This window comes from Seriola lalandi, unplaced genomic scaffold, assembly GCF_002814215.2.
Source record: "Seriola lalandi dorsalis isolate HSWRI2012SDOR001 ecotype SW California unplaced genomic scaffold, Sedor1 jcf7180002054926, whole genome shotgun sequence".
Classification (NCBI taxonomy): domain Eukaryota; kingdom Metazoa; phylum Chordata; class Actinopteri; order Carangiformes; family Carangidae; genus Seriola; species Seriola lalandi.
Genome location: NW_019525478.1, coordinates 920,988 through 940,226, shown reverse-complemented (window position 1 = coordinate 940,226; position 19,239 = coordinate 920,988). Strand labels below are relative to the sequence as shown.

General features: G+C 44.3%; 1 protein-coding gene across 1 annotated transcript; it reads left to right on the top strand.

Annotated features, from left to right (window-relative positions):
• The first annotated feature begins 2,096 nt into the window (after positions 1–2,096).
• LOC111673758 (trinucleotide repeat-containing gene 6B protein-like) lies at positions 2,097–18,587 on the top strand. Its single transcript, XM_023431617.2, has 21 exons — positions 2,097–2,401; positions 3,867–3,954; positions 4,372–4,393; positions 4,619–5,065; positions 5,418–8,291; positions 8,510–8,656; positions 8,876–9,066; positions 9,245–9,307; positions 9,443–9,601; positions 9,774–9,911; positions 10,872–11,081; positions 11,241–11,348; positions 11,522–11,732; positions 11,928–12,080; positions 12,264–12,431; positions 12,709–12,855; positions 14,667–14,759; positions 15,027–15,242; positions 15,464–15,534; positions 16,337–16,476; positions 16,571–18,587. Exons 2-21 carry the CDS (start codon positions 3,898–3,900, stop codon positions 17,142–17,144), a joined length of 6,189 nt encoding a protein of 2,062 aa, XP_023287385.1. The 5' UTR covers positions 2,097–2,401; positions 3,867–3,897; the 3' UTR covers positions 17,145–18,587.
• The last annotated feature ends 652 nt before the right edge of the window (positions 18,588–19,239 follow it).

Genomic DNA, 19,239 nt, shown 5'->3' with positions numbered 1-19,239 from the left:
ATTATACTGCATTAGTTCCATCCAGGTTCACCCAATACATATATATGAATTAAAACTAAAAGTCAAGGACACTTACAAATGCTAAAACAAATCAACCTTTTTTTTAAAGTTCACCCAATAAACAGCAACTCTTAATAAAATGCATTCCTTTGAACAGAACGGTGATGGGGTTAATGGGGCAGGAATAAGTGACTGCAGATTGCCTTAAAAAGGTTCACTGTGTAACTGCTGCTAGACGTCCTGAACAGGCCGTCTCATCTCGTAACACTTTGTTCCTCAGGAGGCGATAGTGAGTCACTGTAGCACCATGAACTTATCATATAACTTACCAACAGAACTTGAGGTTCAGGAGAAACTGATCTCTCTCCAGGGCTCCTCACCTTGTGACAGTGAGTCATGTGATGACCTTATCTTTCTCAAACGATGCCCATCGTTACATCATGTACAACAGCGTGTGATGTAAGCTGCAAGAATAAAAAAGCTCAAATTACAAACTAATTCCTACATACAGTAACAGCATTGTGCCCAATGGAAACTAAACAGTCAATGTCCCGTCTTTGCACTGCGCTCATTTTAACTTTCTATCTTGGTGTTGAAAAGTTTATGGCCATGGTGAATGCAATTTAAGAATATAATTAAAAAAAAAGAAAAGAAAAAAGACCTGTGAAGTAAAAGTCTGTCCACGACCTCCTCAGCAGCAAACAGCAGACAGACACGGTCCGAGAGCAGCTGCTGAACATAGTGGAGCATTATTTTCATTTTTTTCAATTTTAAATAGTTAGTTGATTGTAAATTGTATACTACAGTATTTAATTAATCCATTTATTGGATTATTTTATACATGTTTCCAGTGTTGTAAATTGTTTAAATTAATCTAGTTTATAATGTCCAATAAAGTTATTTATGAAGCTGCTTTAACTTTGTTGATTGACAGAATTGTGTAACTATTTCTATGTTAGCTTTAATCAACAACATAAATACTATAAATGTTTAAATGTTGTCTGACAACACTGATAATGAAGGATCAAAAAACATGCTGATGTTAATTGGTAAATACTTTCACCTGTGGCGGTGGTGACAGTGCTAGAGTTGATCCATCACTTGATCACAATTTAATATTTATAAATCCTGTTCTTAAAAGTGTTGCTACCATCACCTGTCAACAACTGCAGAAATGAAGTTGCAGGTAAGAAACTGAACCTGTGAATACTGAAGACAGAGAATAATGAACTAACTCATCAGCAGTTAGTCTGTCATTTCATCAGAGGAAGCTGAACTGGGAGGTTTTCTACCATCATCATCATCATCATCACAGCACATTTGAGAGCTCAGGATGTCCATACAGTCTCCCTTCTCCACAACCAGGTGAATGGAAACAAATGTGCTGCTCTGTCCATGAGGTCCTCCTCCTGTTGGCACAGATCACTCAGTTTTCAGTTTGGAAACCTTTCAAATGACAATAAAAGACAAACACTTGAGTTAAGATGTGGTGGATCACAGTTAATCACAAATATCTATCAGCTGTCAGGATAGGTGCATGAGCATCTGCTTCAGTCGAGGACTGGTTTGAGTATTAATTTAACAATCTTCTATGTGACAAATATTTTTCTACACATTTTATATACGTCGTATTATCTTAACCTGGTGTGTTCACAAGTCACTAGCCTGGAACAAGCTGTGGATATTCCTATTGTTTTTTTATTTTACAGGAAGCAGCCATAAAACACATTTGCCAATAGGTGTGTCAACTTGATGAAGTGAAGGTGTCACATCAGATGGTGGAAAAGAGTAACCCTTATAGAGCATGATAACACCTGATGGATGGCATCAAAGACAATAGCAAAATTGTTTGGGGCTCACAGGGATCTTAAAATGATAAAGAAATTACCCTCCTTATTGAAAAGTTGACTCACCAACACAATATCATTGTTGAACCACTTGTTTTGACCCATTTGTTTACTTATTCATACCCCGCGTGTATGACGTCATGTTTCCGGTGATAGGGCTCCCTCTGGCGGACAGTTTCGGTACGCGCTCCGCTCCTCCTCCCCTCTCTGATCAACAACCAGCCCGGTGATATCATACGCTGGCTAAACCTCCACACAGAAGCAAAATGGCCGATAGTAAACTAACCGATCATACAGCGTCTGACAGTCATCAAGGGGTTATGCGTGTTTTGTTTACAGCTTGAGAACTACAGTCGCGCTAAAAGGATAGTCGCCTTTCTTCATTTTTTTCTACGATTAACATTTCGCCTTTCGGTGATGTCATTTCTTATTCAATTTAGCCTTGGAAGCCTCGAAGAACTCGCTCGCTAGGCTAGCTACCCTGCTAGCCTGCTAGCGGTAGGTCTGCAAGAATTTTTGCACAGAAGCACTTTATGTCCTATGTGATTCCCGAGGTGAGTTTTGAACATTTAAACGTTATACGTTTTGGTAGCTTTTATAATTTGTGTGATGAATAATGACGTAAATCGTTTCCACCGCTACACAGCCAACAACATTTAGGGTTTCACAGTTTTGAAGAGCTTCGCTTGTTATGCGTTGCAATGCCGAAGAAAAACGTCACCGAAGTTCGTCGTTTAATTTGGCCCTGTCGACCGTTGGTGCTGATGAACCAGTTTGCTAACAGTCTGTTCACTGACTTGTCAGTAATGTTTCGTGCCCACGTTAAAGTTACGAAACGGAACAGCTAATCGTGTAAATGAAAGGCCTTGTGTTTGAAAACAAGGGGGCATATCTTTAGCCAATATGACGTGCCTGTTGTCCGCAGTCAACTGCGTACAGGTTAGAGCCGTCGCGCGGAGAGACAGAGGCACCTTGCTGTGGGACAGCATATCCCCGCGAGACCCCAGCTCTTCGGGTCACGGCACAGCGCTCAGCCGCTGCTTTAAAGTCGACTAGCATTAGCCATTTGCTTACCCGAGTAAAGCTCTTCTGGTGGACACTAGTAGCTGCACAGCTATTCCTTTCTTGGCCTGTTAGTTATATGAAATCCCGGTCGTTTGCTCCTAATGCTGCTGAAAACATCCACCTTAAATGGTTTCTCACACATTACATAAACTAATTGTGAAAGGTTATGTCAGCTGGTGTATTTTTTTTTTACAGCGAAGGGTTAAAGCCATTAGTTGTTCAGTTAGCTTACATTAGCGCTGTATGACATGGTGCTAATTATGTGCAGCTTAGCTAACAGAAACACTGGGCCCAGTCGTATTTACAGCTCTGTTATCTGAGATCCCTTTACTTTTCCACATATAAAGCTATCCGGTTTTTCTCAGCAGCCTGTATTATGTTTTGCTTTCTACTAAGACGGCCTCACGTGGCTTGGGTATGAGCTTTGTATTTGCATATTTCAAATACATATGTTTACTTTTTTGGGGCAGGTGTTAGGTCTTGTCCTTGATAACACCGGACAGATCTCGTCATGTACTCACATTAAAGCCAGTATCATCTGGATCATGCTGACTTTACAGTCTCTACTGTAATACAAGAGACCCTGACTTTTCCAGAAATGTAGAGTTTGGAGTCACCGGTCTGTTTGGCTGTTGCCCGTGTTGTTTGTTGGTTGGAATTGCAATCGTTTGCTGGTTAATGAATTATGCAGTGAGAAGCTAGACTACCATGGGCTGTTGTCAAGCTGTCTGCCCCTGGTTAACGTTACAGTCCTTACAACATCGACTGTGTAGGAGTACACTTGGCAGTGATCTGATCACATACACAATATAAATTTGAGTCAAATTGTAAGTGTGTGTGTGTGTGTGTGTGTGTGTGTGTGTGAAAAATGTCTTTTTTAGTGAGCATTAAATTACTTTCAGTGTGGCTTGAGGTGTAACATAAATAATTGAATGTGTACATTTATCCTCATAGACAGGAGAATCAGGAAAGGGAACAGTAGTTCATGGAAGACAAGAAAAAGAAGAAAGAAGATAAAAAGAAAAGGGAAACCTCTCAGAAGGTAAACAGTGTCACCAAACATTCACAGCCTGTACATTTAGCAGATAATCACTGTGAGATTGCTGCTTCCATATCATTACCACTTACTTGGCCAGGATTGTTTTTGTTGAATTAGAGCTGATACATCTTTAATTTAATTTGCCTTTTGCAATTTTTACTTTGGTAACTTTAAGTTTTAAAGCTTAGGGCTTTGGCAATGATTTTACCATGTTTGAAGATTGTAAGAATGAGTATCAAATGTAATAGTTTTTATGTTTTCTGTAACAGTTCTTTGCTAGTGTATTTCTCACTTACTCTTGTATGTCTACATAGATTCATGTAGGGATCTGAAAACAAAATTTTCTTGTTGCTTTATCAATTTGCCAGCAGGAACTTCTCCTCTGCTGTATGTCTGACTCAATTATTCTTTATATTTTAGGTGCCAGAACAGAAAATCAAAGGTATGTTTTGTTTCTTTTGTGTTTATCATCACCCTCTACATATATGAATTCTGTGTTTTGTTGTTATATATGTTTTAATCAGCATTACCCAGTTCTTATAAGAATTTCAATGTATTGTGACGACCAAGGGAATTAGTTGTTGCATAGGGTTATGTACATGTTTGCTCACACTACAAAGTTTGGGTGTACCAGTGATTCACACCCTTTGTTATTTGTGTGTTTCAGTGCCAGAATCAGCCAAGCCCTCCTGCTCCCAGCCACTCGCCACCCCAGGCTCAGTGTCCCCCAGCCCTGGCCCTGTTGCCCCCTCATCCCCCAGTCCTGGTGCAGCTGGGGTTTCTGCACAAGTTCCTCCTGGTGGTGGGAACAATGCAAAGCAGCGGACTGCTGTGGCCAACGGACAGCCCTCCTCCTCTCCCTCTGGAAGCCAGAGCTCCCAGCAGCAGCGATACATGTCCAGAGAGGTTCCACCGAGATTTCGCTGCCAGCAGGACCATAAAGTGTTACTGAAGAGGGGCCAGCCACCGCTGTCCTCCATGCTGCTGGGGGGAGGAGGAGGAGGAGGAGGAGGAGGGGAAGGGGGCACAGGAGGAGGCAGTGGCTGGGTAGCCACCCCACCTGTTTCCTCACAGGGAGCAGATAACCCCAATGCAAGCACAGCTGGAGGAGCAGGTGGGTCAATGTCTCAGAGCAAAATAGATTATCACATTTACTATGTAGTCCACTGAGTACCACATGCTACTAACAGTGGTAATCTTCTGTCTTAAAGTAGCAACAGTTGAGTTTATCCAGCAGCCATGGATGGAATTTTACAACAGCACACAATCCATCAGTTGACATTATAATATAAAAGTCACTGAAATTATAGTTGTAAACTTGTACACGACAATAATGATATGCATTCAATGGAAGGACTTGTAATCTGTAGCACTGGGACCACCGATTGGTACGTTCCAGAAATTATTATTCAGTATTGTCGATGCTTGAATTGTCAAAATCAATGGTCTCAATTTTGTCCATATAGATTCCAACCTGGGTTCATCGTCCCCTTCACCCCCCAACTCCTCGTCATCCTCATTATGTGTCGCTGCTCTGTCGTCTTCTTCTACTACTACTACTTCAACTTATGCAAATTCCACATGGGGGGCAGGCTCTGGCAGCCAGTCCTCTTCTCAGGGCTGCGGGAAGGTGATTGTGGATGGGACTGACCTGGAGGATTGGCCAAGCATCCTAGGCGGGGCCAAATTGAGTTCTGACGGGGCTGGAGGAGGGGTGCAGGAGCAAGACTGCCCCAGTAACAACAACAACAGTAGTGCCTCATGGAGTGAGAGAAACATCCAGCAGAAGGGAGGAGCAGTAGGAGGAGGAGCAGGGAACATGGACAATCCTTCCCCACCTCGTTCTTCTCCTCTTCCCTCCTCTTCCTCGCTTAATGAATGTGTTCAGTCAAGTGGTGGTGTGTGGGGCTCTTCCACCTCCTCTCAGGTGGAGGCAGGGCTAGGATCAGCAGCATTTTACAATTCCAAAGTCTCCCATCTTCTTCCTGGGCCTCAGGAGAGCCCTGTGGGTGGCAGCAGCAATGTCCCTGGTGCCAATTTCAACCCCAACGTGAACCCCTCTGCCTGGCCTGCCCTGGTGCAGGGTGGGACGTCAACTTCGGCTAGCGACGGCCTTCCACAACACTCATCCATTACTTCAGCTTCCTCGTTCTCTGCCAGCACCACCCTCATCACCACTCACTCTCTTTCATCTGTGAATCAAACCGGTCTTCATCAGCAGCATACTGAGACAGCTGTGGGGGCCAGGAGTGGAGAACCGCAGCAGCACTTAGGAAACCCAGGGGCGGAGCTGGGTTCAGGTGGGGGAGCACGGGGAGCAGGACCAAATCAAGAAGGTGGGGATGAGAGGGACTGTGGGGTGGCTAGTGTTGAAGAAGAAGGGAATGGTAACCTTTCTGGCTCTTCCTCATTAGCTGCCTCTTCTTCTTGGAGATCCATGCCTCCAGTGTCCTCTGACATCAGTGCAGGTGCATCAAAGGCAGATGGGTGGGGTGGAGGAGGGACTGGAGCTCAGGGGCAGGAAGGGAATGTGTGGGGCTTTGGTAGCCAGGGTGAAAAGGCAGGGTGGGGCAGGGGAAATGATGGTGGCTCAAATACCCCAGTGGTATCTCAGGGAGCGTGGGAAGGAGGCAGTTCAGATGCAGAGTGGGGTGGCACAGCGGGAGGTGTAAGTTCGAGTAACTTAGCAATAGGAAGTGGAAGAGGAGGAGATGGGAGTAGCAGCAACAGCAGCAGCAGTGGAGGCAGCGGGGGTATTGGGGGCAGTGTTTTGCAGGACTCTGCCTCACCAAAGTTGGAAACTATGACAAAAGCTTGGGACAATCAGAAAGGGATGGAAAGTGGGGATGGGGTGGTTGGGGAGTGGGGTGGAGGAGGAGGAGTGCAGGGTGGAGGCACTGGAGGTGGAGGACCATCATCTTCTAGTGGAGGAGGCTCCACAGCTGGAAGTGGTGGAGAAGGGAGCGGTAGCAGTCAGAAGCAGGACCGAGCCTCAGCTGTGCGCCAACGCTCCCTCCAGACCTCCAATGCTGAAGTGGCCTTACTTAGCATGCTCAATCGATCTGACCTGGACCCCAGGGTTCTGTCTAACATGGGCTGGGGGCAGACCCAGATTCGACAGAATGTGGCCTGGGACCTGGACACCACAAAAGGAGTAGGAAACAGAAATGAAAGAAGCACTTCATCTTCCTCTGCATTCTCATCAGCAACCATGAACACTACCACTAGTCGTGGTCCTGGGTACCCGTCTAACACAAGTTCAGTAACTAATGATCCATCTTCTGGCAGTCACACGACCAGTCTAAACTCTGGCCCTGCTACAGTGAAGGAAGGCTGGGATGGTGGTGCAACACAGACCACTTGTGGTCCTCACATGCCTGGTAGCACTATAAGGAAGCCAGGGATGCCAGAAGAAGATAGGGAGGGCAACCCAGGAAAGGCAGCTGGTGGCTGGGGTGAGCACCCACCTGAAAACCAGGGCAAAGGATGGGGGACTGAAGAACAACAATGGAGGGAACACAGAGGAGGAGGAGGGAACAGGAGAGACATTGGAGAACAGGGTAGTGGTTGGGCAGATGGTCCAGAGGATAAAGGGACTGGGGGGTGGAAGGGGACTGGAAGAGGGGAGGCAGGTGGGTGGGGAGGAGATTGGGGAAAGAGAGACTCTACACCTGGAAGTGGGTGGGGAAGCGATGGACGAAACAGAGGTGGAAACAACTCTGATGAGGGATCTTCCTGGGGCAATTTGGATGAAGGGGGATCTCAACGAGGAGGATGGGGAGGGGGAGATGTGGGTGGAGGCAAATCCCACCAGGACTGGGGGAGTGCCAAACCCCACACAGCATCAGCACAGATACCAAACAGCCAAGTGGCACCAATGAAAGCCCCAAATCAACAGCAGCACCAATCACAGGGCCAGCAGCCACCAGGAGGTCCCATGCAAGGAGGGTGGAACAGCCGGTCCACTGTTGGAGGTGGAGGTGGAGGTGGAGGTGGAGGTCCACCATCCAAGAATCAGAACCAAAGTTCGGGCTGGACTTCTGGCCCGATCCCCCAAATCTCTGGAGGTGGGGGGGAAACCCTGGAGCCCAGTGGCTGGGAAGAACCCTCCCCTCAGTCCATCAGTCGCAAAATGGAAATCGACGATGGCACTTCAGCCTGGGGAGACCCAACCCGCTACAACAGTAAGAATGTGAACTTGTGGGACAAGAACAGTGCTACGCCCAGCCAAAGCCACAGTCAACCGCCCCCACCACCACCATCCATGCAGCAGCAACCACCTAGAAGGCAGCAGGCGATGCAGCATAGCAGGGACACAAACCCTGGCAATGCTACAGTGGGTAAGCAGAAGTTGTGCCATTACAAATAAGTTTGCACTTGGCAAGTTACCATTATTTTTTTTATGCCCTTGATTCCATCTCACAGAAACAGGCTGCAGAGCACCAAGATATTTGCTTATGTCAGCCTCATTGAGTATAGTATCACACAATTAACTTGACATTTTTTCTTTGGCACATCTAAAAGGAAGTATTCAATTTCATCAATCTCCCATGTCCAGGTATGTGGGGAGGAGGTGCACAATCTGTGGATAATGGTACAGCTGCGTGGGGCCAGACGTCAGATGCAGCAACAGGTTGGGGGGATCCAGATGAACCCAGCAAAGCTTCCGGCTGGGGTAACCCTTCACCCAACCCTGGCAAACCTAGTAAGAAGAGTAATTCTAAATATTACAATATCTGAATTCTCAGTTCTCCCTTATCCATAACATTTCAAGACATGATGCCGAGTCTCAAACAAAGCGACATTACACATCTCTCAGTTTGAAAGGGAGTCAGCATTTTTCAAAACACAACTTTCAAACAGATGGAATCTTTAGAAATGGCCGCCAACGTTATCGTAACCATCTGCTTTGTTTTTGCTGCAGGCACCAAGTCAATGGAAAGCTGGGGTGGGAAAGGAGAAGGCTCCGTGGCAGCCTCCCGTCACCCCAGCTGGGATGAGGAAGATGACGGCGGTGGAGGGGTCTGGAACAGCACTGGCTCCCAGGGAAGCAGCTCCTCCTTCAACTCAGGAGGTTGGGGTCAGACTCATGGAGGAAAGAGAGGCAACATCAAGGTAGCGAACAGGACATTCTCGAACACACAAACAATTTTATATGGCCTTTCTTTGGTTCATTATATTAAGGCAAAGAAGCTCTGATTTTGTTTTGTAACTTTCCCCAATACAGTCATTTGTTCTTTTTTATTTTCTTTTTTATTTGACTGACAATAATGTTTGAATTTCTTTCCTAAAGAGTGGAGGCGGGGACAGTTGGATGAACCCAGTGTCACGGCAGTTTTCAAACATGGGTCTTCTGGTAAGATGTCAATTCACTAAAAAAGAATCAGCACTTACAATGACCCATATTGATCAAATCATTATGTGGATGGATTATATTGTTTCTATCCTATGAATGAGTGCAAGGCCACTAAATGACTTTGTTCTTTCCTAGGGGGATGACCCAAATGATGACAAAAAGATGGAAGTCGATAAGAGAGGTATAACTGACTATAATGGAGAGATGCGAAGGGGAGGAAGAGGTGGAGGAGGTTACCGTATGCCTAGTTCCAAAGACATGGGTCCTGTCGACATGGGGCCGTATGGTGAAAAGGTAAGAGTTGTTTTTTTGTCCTAACTTGTGTTAAGTCAGTTTATAGACATTTTCATTTTGTATTCATTTTGATATTTATATCAACAATATCTGCTGCATGGGTGTGAAATTCTATGTCAGGTGTGAGTTGTGCTAACTGGAGGACTGTTGTATGGTTTCCGTTGAACTTCAGATGGGTGGCCACGGAGTGTTTGTTGGAAGTGGCGGAGGGATGCCTCCGCCTCGAGGGATGCACCAACCTGGCATGCATCCGATGAACCCCTCCCAGGGGTTACGTGCTCAAGTGCCTCATCAGTTCCTGTCTGCTCAGGTCTGTTGTCTGCTGTCAGGACGAATGTTGTATCTAGGAGAGATGGATGTTGACTTCACAAAAACAAAAGTTTTCGTTAGTTATAAGATTTTATTACAAAATAATCTACTTTACCCTTTTTTGCTTCCTGTGTACTGTGCCATAACTGTTTATTCCTGGTCACGCCAAACAGGAAATGACACCTTAGCTGTCTAATTCATCTGGCCTGACACAGTAATGAGCCCCACACTTGTTGCATCTTGAAGTCTCTTGGCTTTATGAGATGCAGCTGCTCAAAATTGGAAAGTGTTCTGGCTTAGTCTGTGGACATAAACATTTCTAATAAATCCAAGATTCAATCCTGTTTTCATTTAGAAAAAACCCTCAGAAAGAAAGTTCTTAGAGGACAAAGTCACGCCCACACAGTCTTTCATTTGTGCTCACTTTATTAACAACATTTCAGTTCCCAGTTTGTCATTTAGACAAACGGCACCATTCATATATTCACTGAAGGCTTTCCCTGGGGAAAGAGCTGCCAGCAACACTCTCCGGTGTGCATACAAGTTAGAGTCAATAAGCTCTTCAAATATAAAAAACAAACCTGATGCTAAGCTCTTCGTAAGTAAACATAATAGGAAACGTTAATATTATAGAAAGTATGTTCACATCATAAAAAGGCCCTTTAAGGACATTAGAAAATAACTTTTTTTTACAGATCAGTTTCATATTGCACAATCTAACCTAAAAACACAAAAAAGTTTAATAGTCACAAAACTCTAAAATCATTTATATCAAAAAAGAAAACACAAGTAAAATGCCAGAACCAAGACTTCTTACTGTGCAAGAACTGTTTTGAAATGGTTAAATAATGAATTTAAATATATTTAGTCATTCATAAATTTTGAATGAATGTTTCTCATATTACTCCATCCGAGTGTCTGTATCAACAGCCACATATAAATCAATTCCTGTGACGTGCAGGTGCCGGGTCCTATGCTGAAGCAGATGCCCTCTCCTGGCGGCAGCGTGGGTGGAGTGGTTGGAGGAGTGGGAGGTGTCGGCAGCGTAGGAAGTGTCGGAGGGGTCGGAGGGGTCGGTGGTGTCGGAGGAGGAGTGTTCCCTCCTCAGATTTCCCCACAGCAGCTAGCAATGCTTAGCAACATTTACCCCCACATGCAGCAGTTTCATCTGGTACGTTGAAATAAATATTTCATTGCAGACTACCTTTGTGTGAATATCTTAAATCACATGGTGAATTATAGTAATCCCACCCCTACTAGCAGTACTCACAGTATCTGTACGTGCTGTGGTCACCTCCATATCTGACCCTTTCTCCCCACCACCACACAGGCCTGTCAGCTCCTGATACAACAGCAGCAACAGCAGCAGCAGCTCTTGCAGAACCAGAGGAAGTTCCCTCAGCCTCAGCCTCTCAGGCAGCAGCCAGACCCGCAGCAGGTGAGCATGATAATATTCTACACACAGACGTACCCCTCGATCATGTAGACGAGAACATATATTATTCTAAACATTGGTAAATAAAGAGTTTATTTATCAAGACAATTTGGGAACACTTGCTGTACTTTGCAGTTATTCTAATAGGGATTTATTTTCTTGAATCACGCCGTTAGCTTGCAAGGATTATGGCTATTCTGCAGCAGCAGAGACAGCATCAGCAAGGTGGAGTTGGAGGAGCTGCAGCAGGAGGAGGGAGCTCCAAACTGTCCCCCTCTCACCTGGGAGGAAGCCTATCCAAACAGCCCATGGTAGACCCTCTTCCACATCCTGGAATGGGGGGTCCCTTATCAGACCTTCATGCCAAAACACAAGGGATGTACTCTGGTGAGTCTAATGAGCAAAATGTTTGTGGGTTAGAACGATGCAGTCGGCTGTTTAGGTAACTTTAAATAAAACTGGTATATGGTTTTGTTTACTTTTATTTACTTAAAGTGTGCCCTAGGATAATTTCATACAGCTACACCCACCTCTCAGTATCCTGTAGCTGTCTAATTAGTGTAAACACTGACCTCCTCTCAGGGCTTGCCCCCGGTGGTAACCTGTCAGGACTCGAGCTCGGTCCCATGATGGGAGGAATGAAAGACACGGGAGGACAGCAGTCCCGCTTCAAATGGATGATGGAGGGACACTCCCCAGCTCCCTCTCCCCCTGACACAACCCTTCACAAGAATGGTGGGTAAACAGATGGTTCATAACCGGATGTTTGCGAATTTCGCACTTTGGGAGAGCTCACCTCCCAGGCTGCTGTCTGGTGTTAACTGTGCCGGTAATCACCTTCATTCACAATGTCAGTCGAAGAGACGTATTCATTTCAATCTGTGTGACCTCATTTCTCTCTCGTGTGCCATTCTGAAGGCCCTTTACCCAGTGCTATAAAGGTGAGAGGAGGATCCCCTTACTCCCAGTATGAAATGCTGGGCGGTGATGGTTTAGGGATTCCCCCACAGGGCCCTGCAGACAGCTGGCACCGAACCCCTGGCAGTAAAATGGGCAACAAACCTGCCACATCAAGCTGGCCTCCAGGTAAATATATATACGTCTTTCTCTGCAACTTGATAACACAGGGAAGAAATAGACAATGAAAAGCAAACTCATTACATTAATTTGCTCCTAATTTTATGAACATTTTATGGGTTAAAGATAAGAGGGGACTTGATCAAATGTTCCTCAAATAAACAAATACAATTACAGCAATAAACACACAGCCACATGTTCTTGTGGTGTTTGATTTGAAAAGTAGCAGTAGCATGATAGCATTTCATTTCAATCAGTCAATACGTTTTCTGTTGTCCGATGACAGAGTTCCAGCCCGGTGTGCCCTGGAAGGGAATCCAGAGTAGTGGGGACCCCGAGTCTGACCCCTACATGACCCCCGGTAGTGTTCTCGGCTCCCCAGGACCCCCGAGCCTCAATGACTCTGACCACCAGTTACTGCGAGACAACATAGGTATTTGACTAAATGTGCCCAATATTTCGATGAGCTTGGCTGCTGATTTTAGCACTTAAAGAGTAAATAAATCTAAAAAAAAATGAGCGTTGTATCGACAGAAGTTCCAACTCTGTCCCAGATAAAAGCAATAGATTACAGGGGGGTTAGTTTTGTAATGGCAGCAACAGAATGAAGCTGAACGACTGATTGAGAGCGTTTTTTTGGGTTTTTTTTTTTTTAAATATTCCTGTCTAATCTATTATACAGCTGAAGGTGCAGTTGTTAACAGAGCACATTATATTGAGGATTAAGGCTAAACAATAAATCTGTTCACCACTAACCGTTACCACTGTAAAAGCGTGGACGTTTTAAATGGGGAATAATGATACTCAATCCTGTTCCCTGAATTATTAACACCAAAGATTTCAGTCAGACTTTTCCCAGGAACCTTGGAATGCCAAACTGATAATTAGATTTCCAGTTTAGCTTCTTATCACCACCCTGTTTAATGAACATCAGCTGATCCAACTCAATTAAAATGCCATAAGGCTTAACTTGCTTAACGATTCTAAAGTTATTTTTGGCTGGGCCGGCGCCACATCCGTGACTGAGTGAGTGATGAAGTTTACACGATTGGTCGACCAAGTGTTTGGACTTCTTCCATTGGCCATTGCTCTTTCAAAATGATTTGGTTTGGGCATTGTGTTGCGTCATCATGGAGCATTTACAGCGACAACAGTTTTAAACCACAGTATTTTCTCTAACTGTGAGCAGGGCCTGTACTTCACCTGCAGAAGGTAACAGGCCTTTATTTACAGCAGGCTTGTATTAGAGGCAGGCCTTTATTTCTAATTCCCTCTGTTTGATATGTAGAATTCATCAGACCAGTAGTTTAATATGATGCTTTGTTTTGATCCTCTCCTGTTAAAGTTACTACATTATGCGTTAATACAAACGCAACACTTCCTGTAAATGTTTCAAACTAAATGCCCTCTAGTGTTTCAGTGGACAGAAACCCTTTGTTTCTTAACGGGGCTTTTATTGCTGTGCTGACATGCTGCAGTGAGGGTATTGTCTAATTTTCAGTTGCTGATGTTTCTGATTTTTCAACTGGCCCATCGATGGTGGCGGCTCATTGGGATCTAGTCCGACAATGGAACAATCTCTAGGGCAAACAACAATAAAATCAGAAACGGACTCTATGTCAGTGCTCGCACTCATGTGACAATAGCCTGTTTATTTTCACATTATCGGCACGTTGTGCTATTGCTTTTTGAGATTGCATTAGCATTTAACCCGTTTGCTGTGTACGATCACATTCCCCACGTGACCACATGAGCAAAGGACAAGGTACATGGTCAGACCGGGGAAGAAATTCTGACCTAGATTTATGATTGATATGATTTTTTTTTTTTTTTTTTTTTTCATGAATCGCACCCTGCGCACACACATCCATAGTCCAGCCGCACACTAGGTTTATACCTATTCTTGTTTGTATATTGTTGCCTTATTTCTGGAAGAATAAGTATCTTCCACTCACTGACTCTCCATTGTGAAAACACACATGCACAAAGTCAGGCATGTAGAAGAAGAAAGTGGGGCCATGTTTTTTATATATATATATATATATATATATATATATATATATATATATATATTTATTATTATTATTATTATTAATTTATCTTTATTGTGACCAAATACTTGAAAACATGCTCCAGCACCATTTATTGACAGGAAGTTACTGATCAAAGGTTTGACAAACAGTGTTCCTCACACACTGTCTGCAGTCCAGCTGTACCTTGGTTTACCTTGTAATGTTCTTGTAGGGCCAAACCCCTCCCTCAACACCTCGCTGCCTTCACCTGGTGCCTGGCCCTACAGTGCCTCAGACAGCCCCCTCAGCAATGCACACAGCACAGGTATGTTTTAATTTGTTCGATTATGATATACTATTGATTTTCTTTTGCATTTTGACCTGAATCTCCTTCATCTCATTAGCTCAGTTGTTGTTTGATTTTATTTCTGTTACTGTTATTGTGTTTGTGATGAGTTTAACTGCTGTACAAGTTGTCTTTTCTGCACAGATGCCTCAGGAGTTAGCTGTTCTGTGTCCTCTCCACTCCCAGTTTTGTTTGTCAAAACTCATTTTCCCCCTCTTTCTCCCACCCTCTCCATATCCTCCTCAGGAAAGTACTCGGAGTACAAGCCCAGCTGGCCCCCAGAGCCCATCGGACAAAACAAGTTATGGAAGACCAATCGCAACAGCTCGCAGCTGCCACGCCCCCCTCCTGGCTTAACTAATCAGAAGCAGGCCTCGCCCTCCCCATGGGGCAGTGGAGGCCCACGGTTGGCCCGGAGCTGGGGAGGAGGTGGGATGAATCAAGAGTCGAGATTTGGGCCAGGTACTGTTTTACGAGAAAAGATTAGATTATTTCATAACCATTTGTCAACTTATCACTTAACTGCTGCACATACTGTGTAGAGAAATCTTTTCGGTATCATGAAACCAAGTATTAAAGTTGTCTTTATGTAAATAAGGTAAAACATCAGTGTAACCTCTGTTTGTCATCAACATCCCTCCATTTGTTTCATTCTTGTCTTCTTTTCTGTTTGTCTTTTGAAGGCTCAGCTTGGAGCGATGGTGTGGCCTCCAGAGGCAGCTGCTGGCTGCTGCTGAGCAACCTGACCCCTCAGGTAAAGGAGTGAGACTAAAGATACTAAAGGGACAATTTTCAGGGATTTTGTAGCAACAGTGAACTCAGATTGTTATCACTGTCACCGCTAGTAAACCTGCTGTTTGTAAACTGAAATGACGCAGAAGGGTGAGGTAAAGATGTGACATAAGTAAACTGTACGAGCAGCGTAGAATTACAATGTTCTTAAAACCCTTCATCACAGCAGAATTTGTCATGGCGGTAAAGTAAAACTGCTTCCCAGACAAACTGGTCAGGGTTTGAAGTTGAAAAGCATTAAACCTCTGTGCTCATTCATCTGTATTCCCCTTCAGTCTGTCTTATGCAAATTAGACAGAATGATGCGTGACCCATCTGTAATTGGATTGTGAAGTTGGATGAGCCATTTAATCAATTAGGGTCTGTACAAGTGACACTGGCATGACACCGCCCTGCGAAAAGGAATGAAAAGAAAATGTTTAATTATAAGTCTGGACAAATTTTTGTTTTAGGCATAAAGGTTTTGTTTTTTACCGTTATCAATTCGGTCTTATCAGCGCTGTTGTAAACAGGCTCATAAGACTGTCTTACTGTAACAGGATTACAGACCAATAAAGCCACAGTGTTCAGTCTCACCACATTATTTATTAATTCAGGATTCTTCATACACATAACTATCGTTGTGAAACCTCCTAGATTCCCTGACCTTTCTCTGTCCCCATAATTGATGACTCAAGATTGCGGACAATTACTCTAGCTTTGTCACATCACACACACACACACTAAATCTTTTACACTTAACCTTTATCATGCTTTCCCTGTAGATCGATGGCTCCACACTGAGGACTATCTGCATGCAGCATGGCCCCCTGCTGACCTTCCACCTCGGCCTGACCCAGGGCAGTGCTCTGATTCGCTACAGCAGCCGGCAGGAAGCAGCCAAGGCCCAGGGTGCACTGCACATGTAGGTTAACCTGTAACCTCACTAATACACATATACTTAACATTGCACACGTTGCTGTTGATCTATAGAGCCTTGACTTGTCTCTTCCTCTCAGGTGTGTTCTGGGCAACACCACAATCCTGGCGGAGTTCGTGAGTGAGGAAGAAGTCGCTCGCTATTTTGCACATTCCCAGGCCGGAGGGGCAGAGGGAGCCAGCTCAGGAGGGGCCGCGGCCGGTGGGACGCAGGGCTCATCTGGAACAGGCCCCGTTGTGGCCAGCAGTGGAGGTAGCTCCCCAGGGAGTGAGCGGGCGGCAGCGGGCACAACTTCAGGTGGAAATGGAAATGGTGGTGGAGGAGGGGAAAGTGGAGCAGCGGTTCTCAGTAGTGTGCGGTCCTCCGGCTCTGGTTGGCAAAGTCTCGATGGTACAGGCAGTTCTTCAGAAACCTCTTCAGCCCAAGGACCTGGGCTGGGGATATTTTCCCAGTGGAGCACCAATGGGTCTGGGGAGGGAGGAGGTGTCGGGGGAGTAGAGGCTGGGAGGTCTGGGCTCTGGGGGGGCATGACTGCTGGATACCCCAGCAGCAGCCTGTGGGGGGCACCGCAAATGGAGGAAAGGCACCAAATGGACAGCCCTGCCGCTTTGTTACCTGGCGACCTGCTGGGAGGAGGAGCTGATTCCATCTGATCCCCTCCATTTGTACGTGTAGGTTTGGACACACTGATACAACATACACTGGGATACATATGTACTTACTATAGCACACACACAAACACATTTACATGGTATGCATATTAATGTACTACACATATACCACATGTGCATACATATACATGGTATGCATATTAATGTGCACACACACAAAGCAGAAATGTGAGACATGCTTACACACATTCTTGTGGCCAGACTTAAGCTATTATATAAACAAATGCAGGGACTGTTAGATGTGTATACAGCCTTTTTCCACAGATGAAGATTTCAACTGCTTAGACTTGAAACCTGAAAAAGAATGAAAAGTCAGTTGGTCTGAAAGACTTGACTGGATTGCTATGTGCTTAGTAAATAGGGGACTTTTCAGCAGATTTACATACACATGCACACACCAAATACAGACAAGCCTTCAGACAGATGGGCACTGTAAACAGCATTACCTTCATCGTATAAGAGAACTTAAAACTACTACATGATGTGAGGTTAAAGTGCAGTTTGTATTCACGTCCCCTTAAAGATGGAGACCGAATCCAAACACATGCAAACAGCTCTGATTGACAACAGAACTGTAACTTACTGTGTATGTTAAGTTTGTTTTTCTGTTTGTTTGTATGTATGGTTTTAATTTTTGAACAGTGAAAATATTGAAAAATGTCATTGTTCTGTTTTCAAAATGCTGACCTCCTACTGTTGTATCTCACGCACTCTTTCTCTGTTATTCTCTCTTGAACATGTTTGTTACTGTTGCAGTGATAAATGTTAAATTGCTGGCAGTTTGAGGCTATGTTGCATTTCTCCATGTGTCGATACTGCGCGCAGTGTCATACACATTATATGGACATGAGTATGAGTGAGACTGAGACCAAGTAAGTGGATTAAACCACCACAGTTGTTGTGCGTGTGTGTGAATGTGAGGATAATGTGTGTGTGCATGTTACTGCCTGTCATAATGTGGGCAAGGCTGCTTACTATACAGAAGGTCTATACAAAATGTTTTGAGTGCATTCGATATACTGCTGACTGTGTGTTAAGAAATATTGGCACTAATGCTTTTTTCTCATTTGAAGTTGTTTTTTTAGCAGACTTGTCTTTTTTATTGTCCGACCTGCAATAATAAAAAAAAAAAAAAAAAGAACATTTTAATGACACAAAGAGCTGAAGGCATACGCGTTGAGAAAATGGACATGCCAAATCTTATCAAACTGTGTGGAGTGGGAGGGAGGGGTGGGACGGGTTGTTTACAGATGCAGAGTAAGAGTTACCGTACGTTTTTAATGTTCTGTTGTTGTGTATTCGTTTTAAATTAAGACAGGCTTTAACACTCCTGTTCAGTGTTTTCGTTTTGAGATTTTACAAAGGAAAAATTTATTTAAACAAATGAGAACAAGATTAATAAAGATGAAAGTATTGGCTTCTAAATTTGCCCTTGTGTTCATTTTTTCTAATTTATTTTGTGTGTGAACCCAGGTTTCTGGATTTGGGTTAAAAGCACTTTGAAGTTTTTTTCCATGTTGATCCAGTCATAGTTTGAAACTGGTCGTTGCCTGTTCCTCTGTTGATGTCTGATGTTACAGTGATGAGTATGTCAAAGAAACTACATTAAGGTGGAATGACTGTTCAGAGACTGGGCCACAACAAAACAAGCCAGGATGTCCATCTGTCACCCTCTCATTACCATCCACAAACCAATCCTATTTAACACCCACGTCATCCTGCTGTAAGCCACTGCTTACTGTATGAAATTATTTTCCTTCTCTGGTGCAACTGTGAGTTCTCACTGTGTGAAGTGGGTACCGTTCCCCACAGAAACAATATTACAGAGCACTTCTTTTGTCCAGAGATAAAAGCCCCGATTTAAAGGATTTCACAACACTTTGTGACAGGACCATTAATCCTGGATAGTTTGGGCCTCAAATTGAGTCACAGACGATGCAGGTGTGTACTGCAGGAAAAGTGAGATTTCATGCTTGTCAGGACATCATGTGGGAGACACTTGGCATGTACCGACTGACAAATATTAACCACAAGTGGACAAAATATTATAATTATTTTTTATTGTTGTTGTTACATT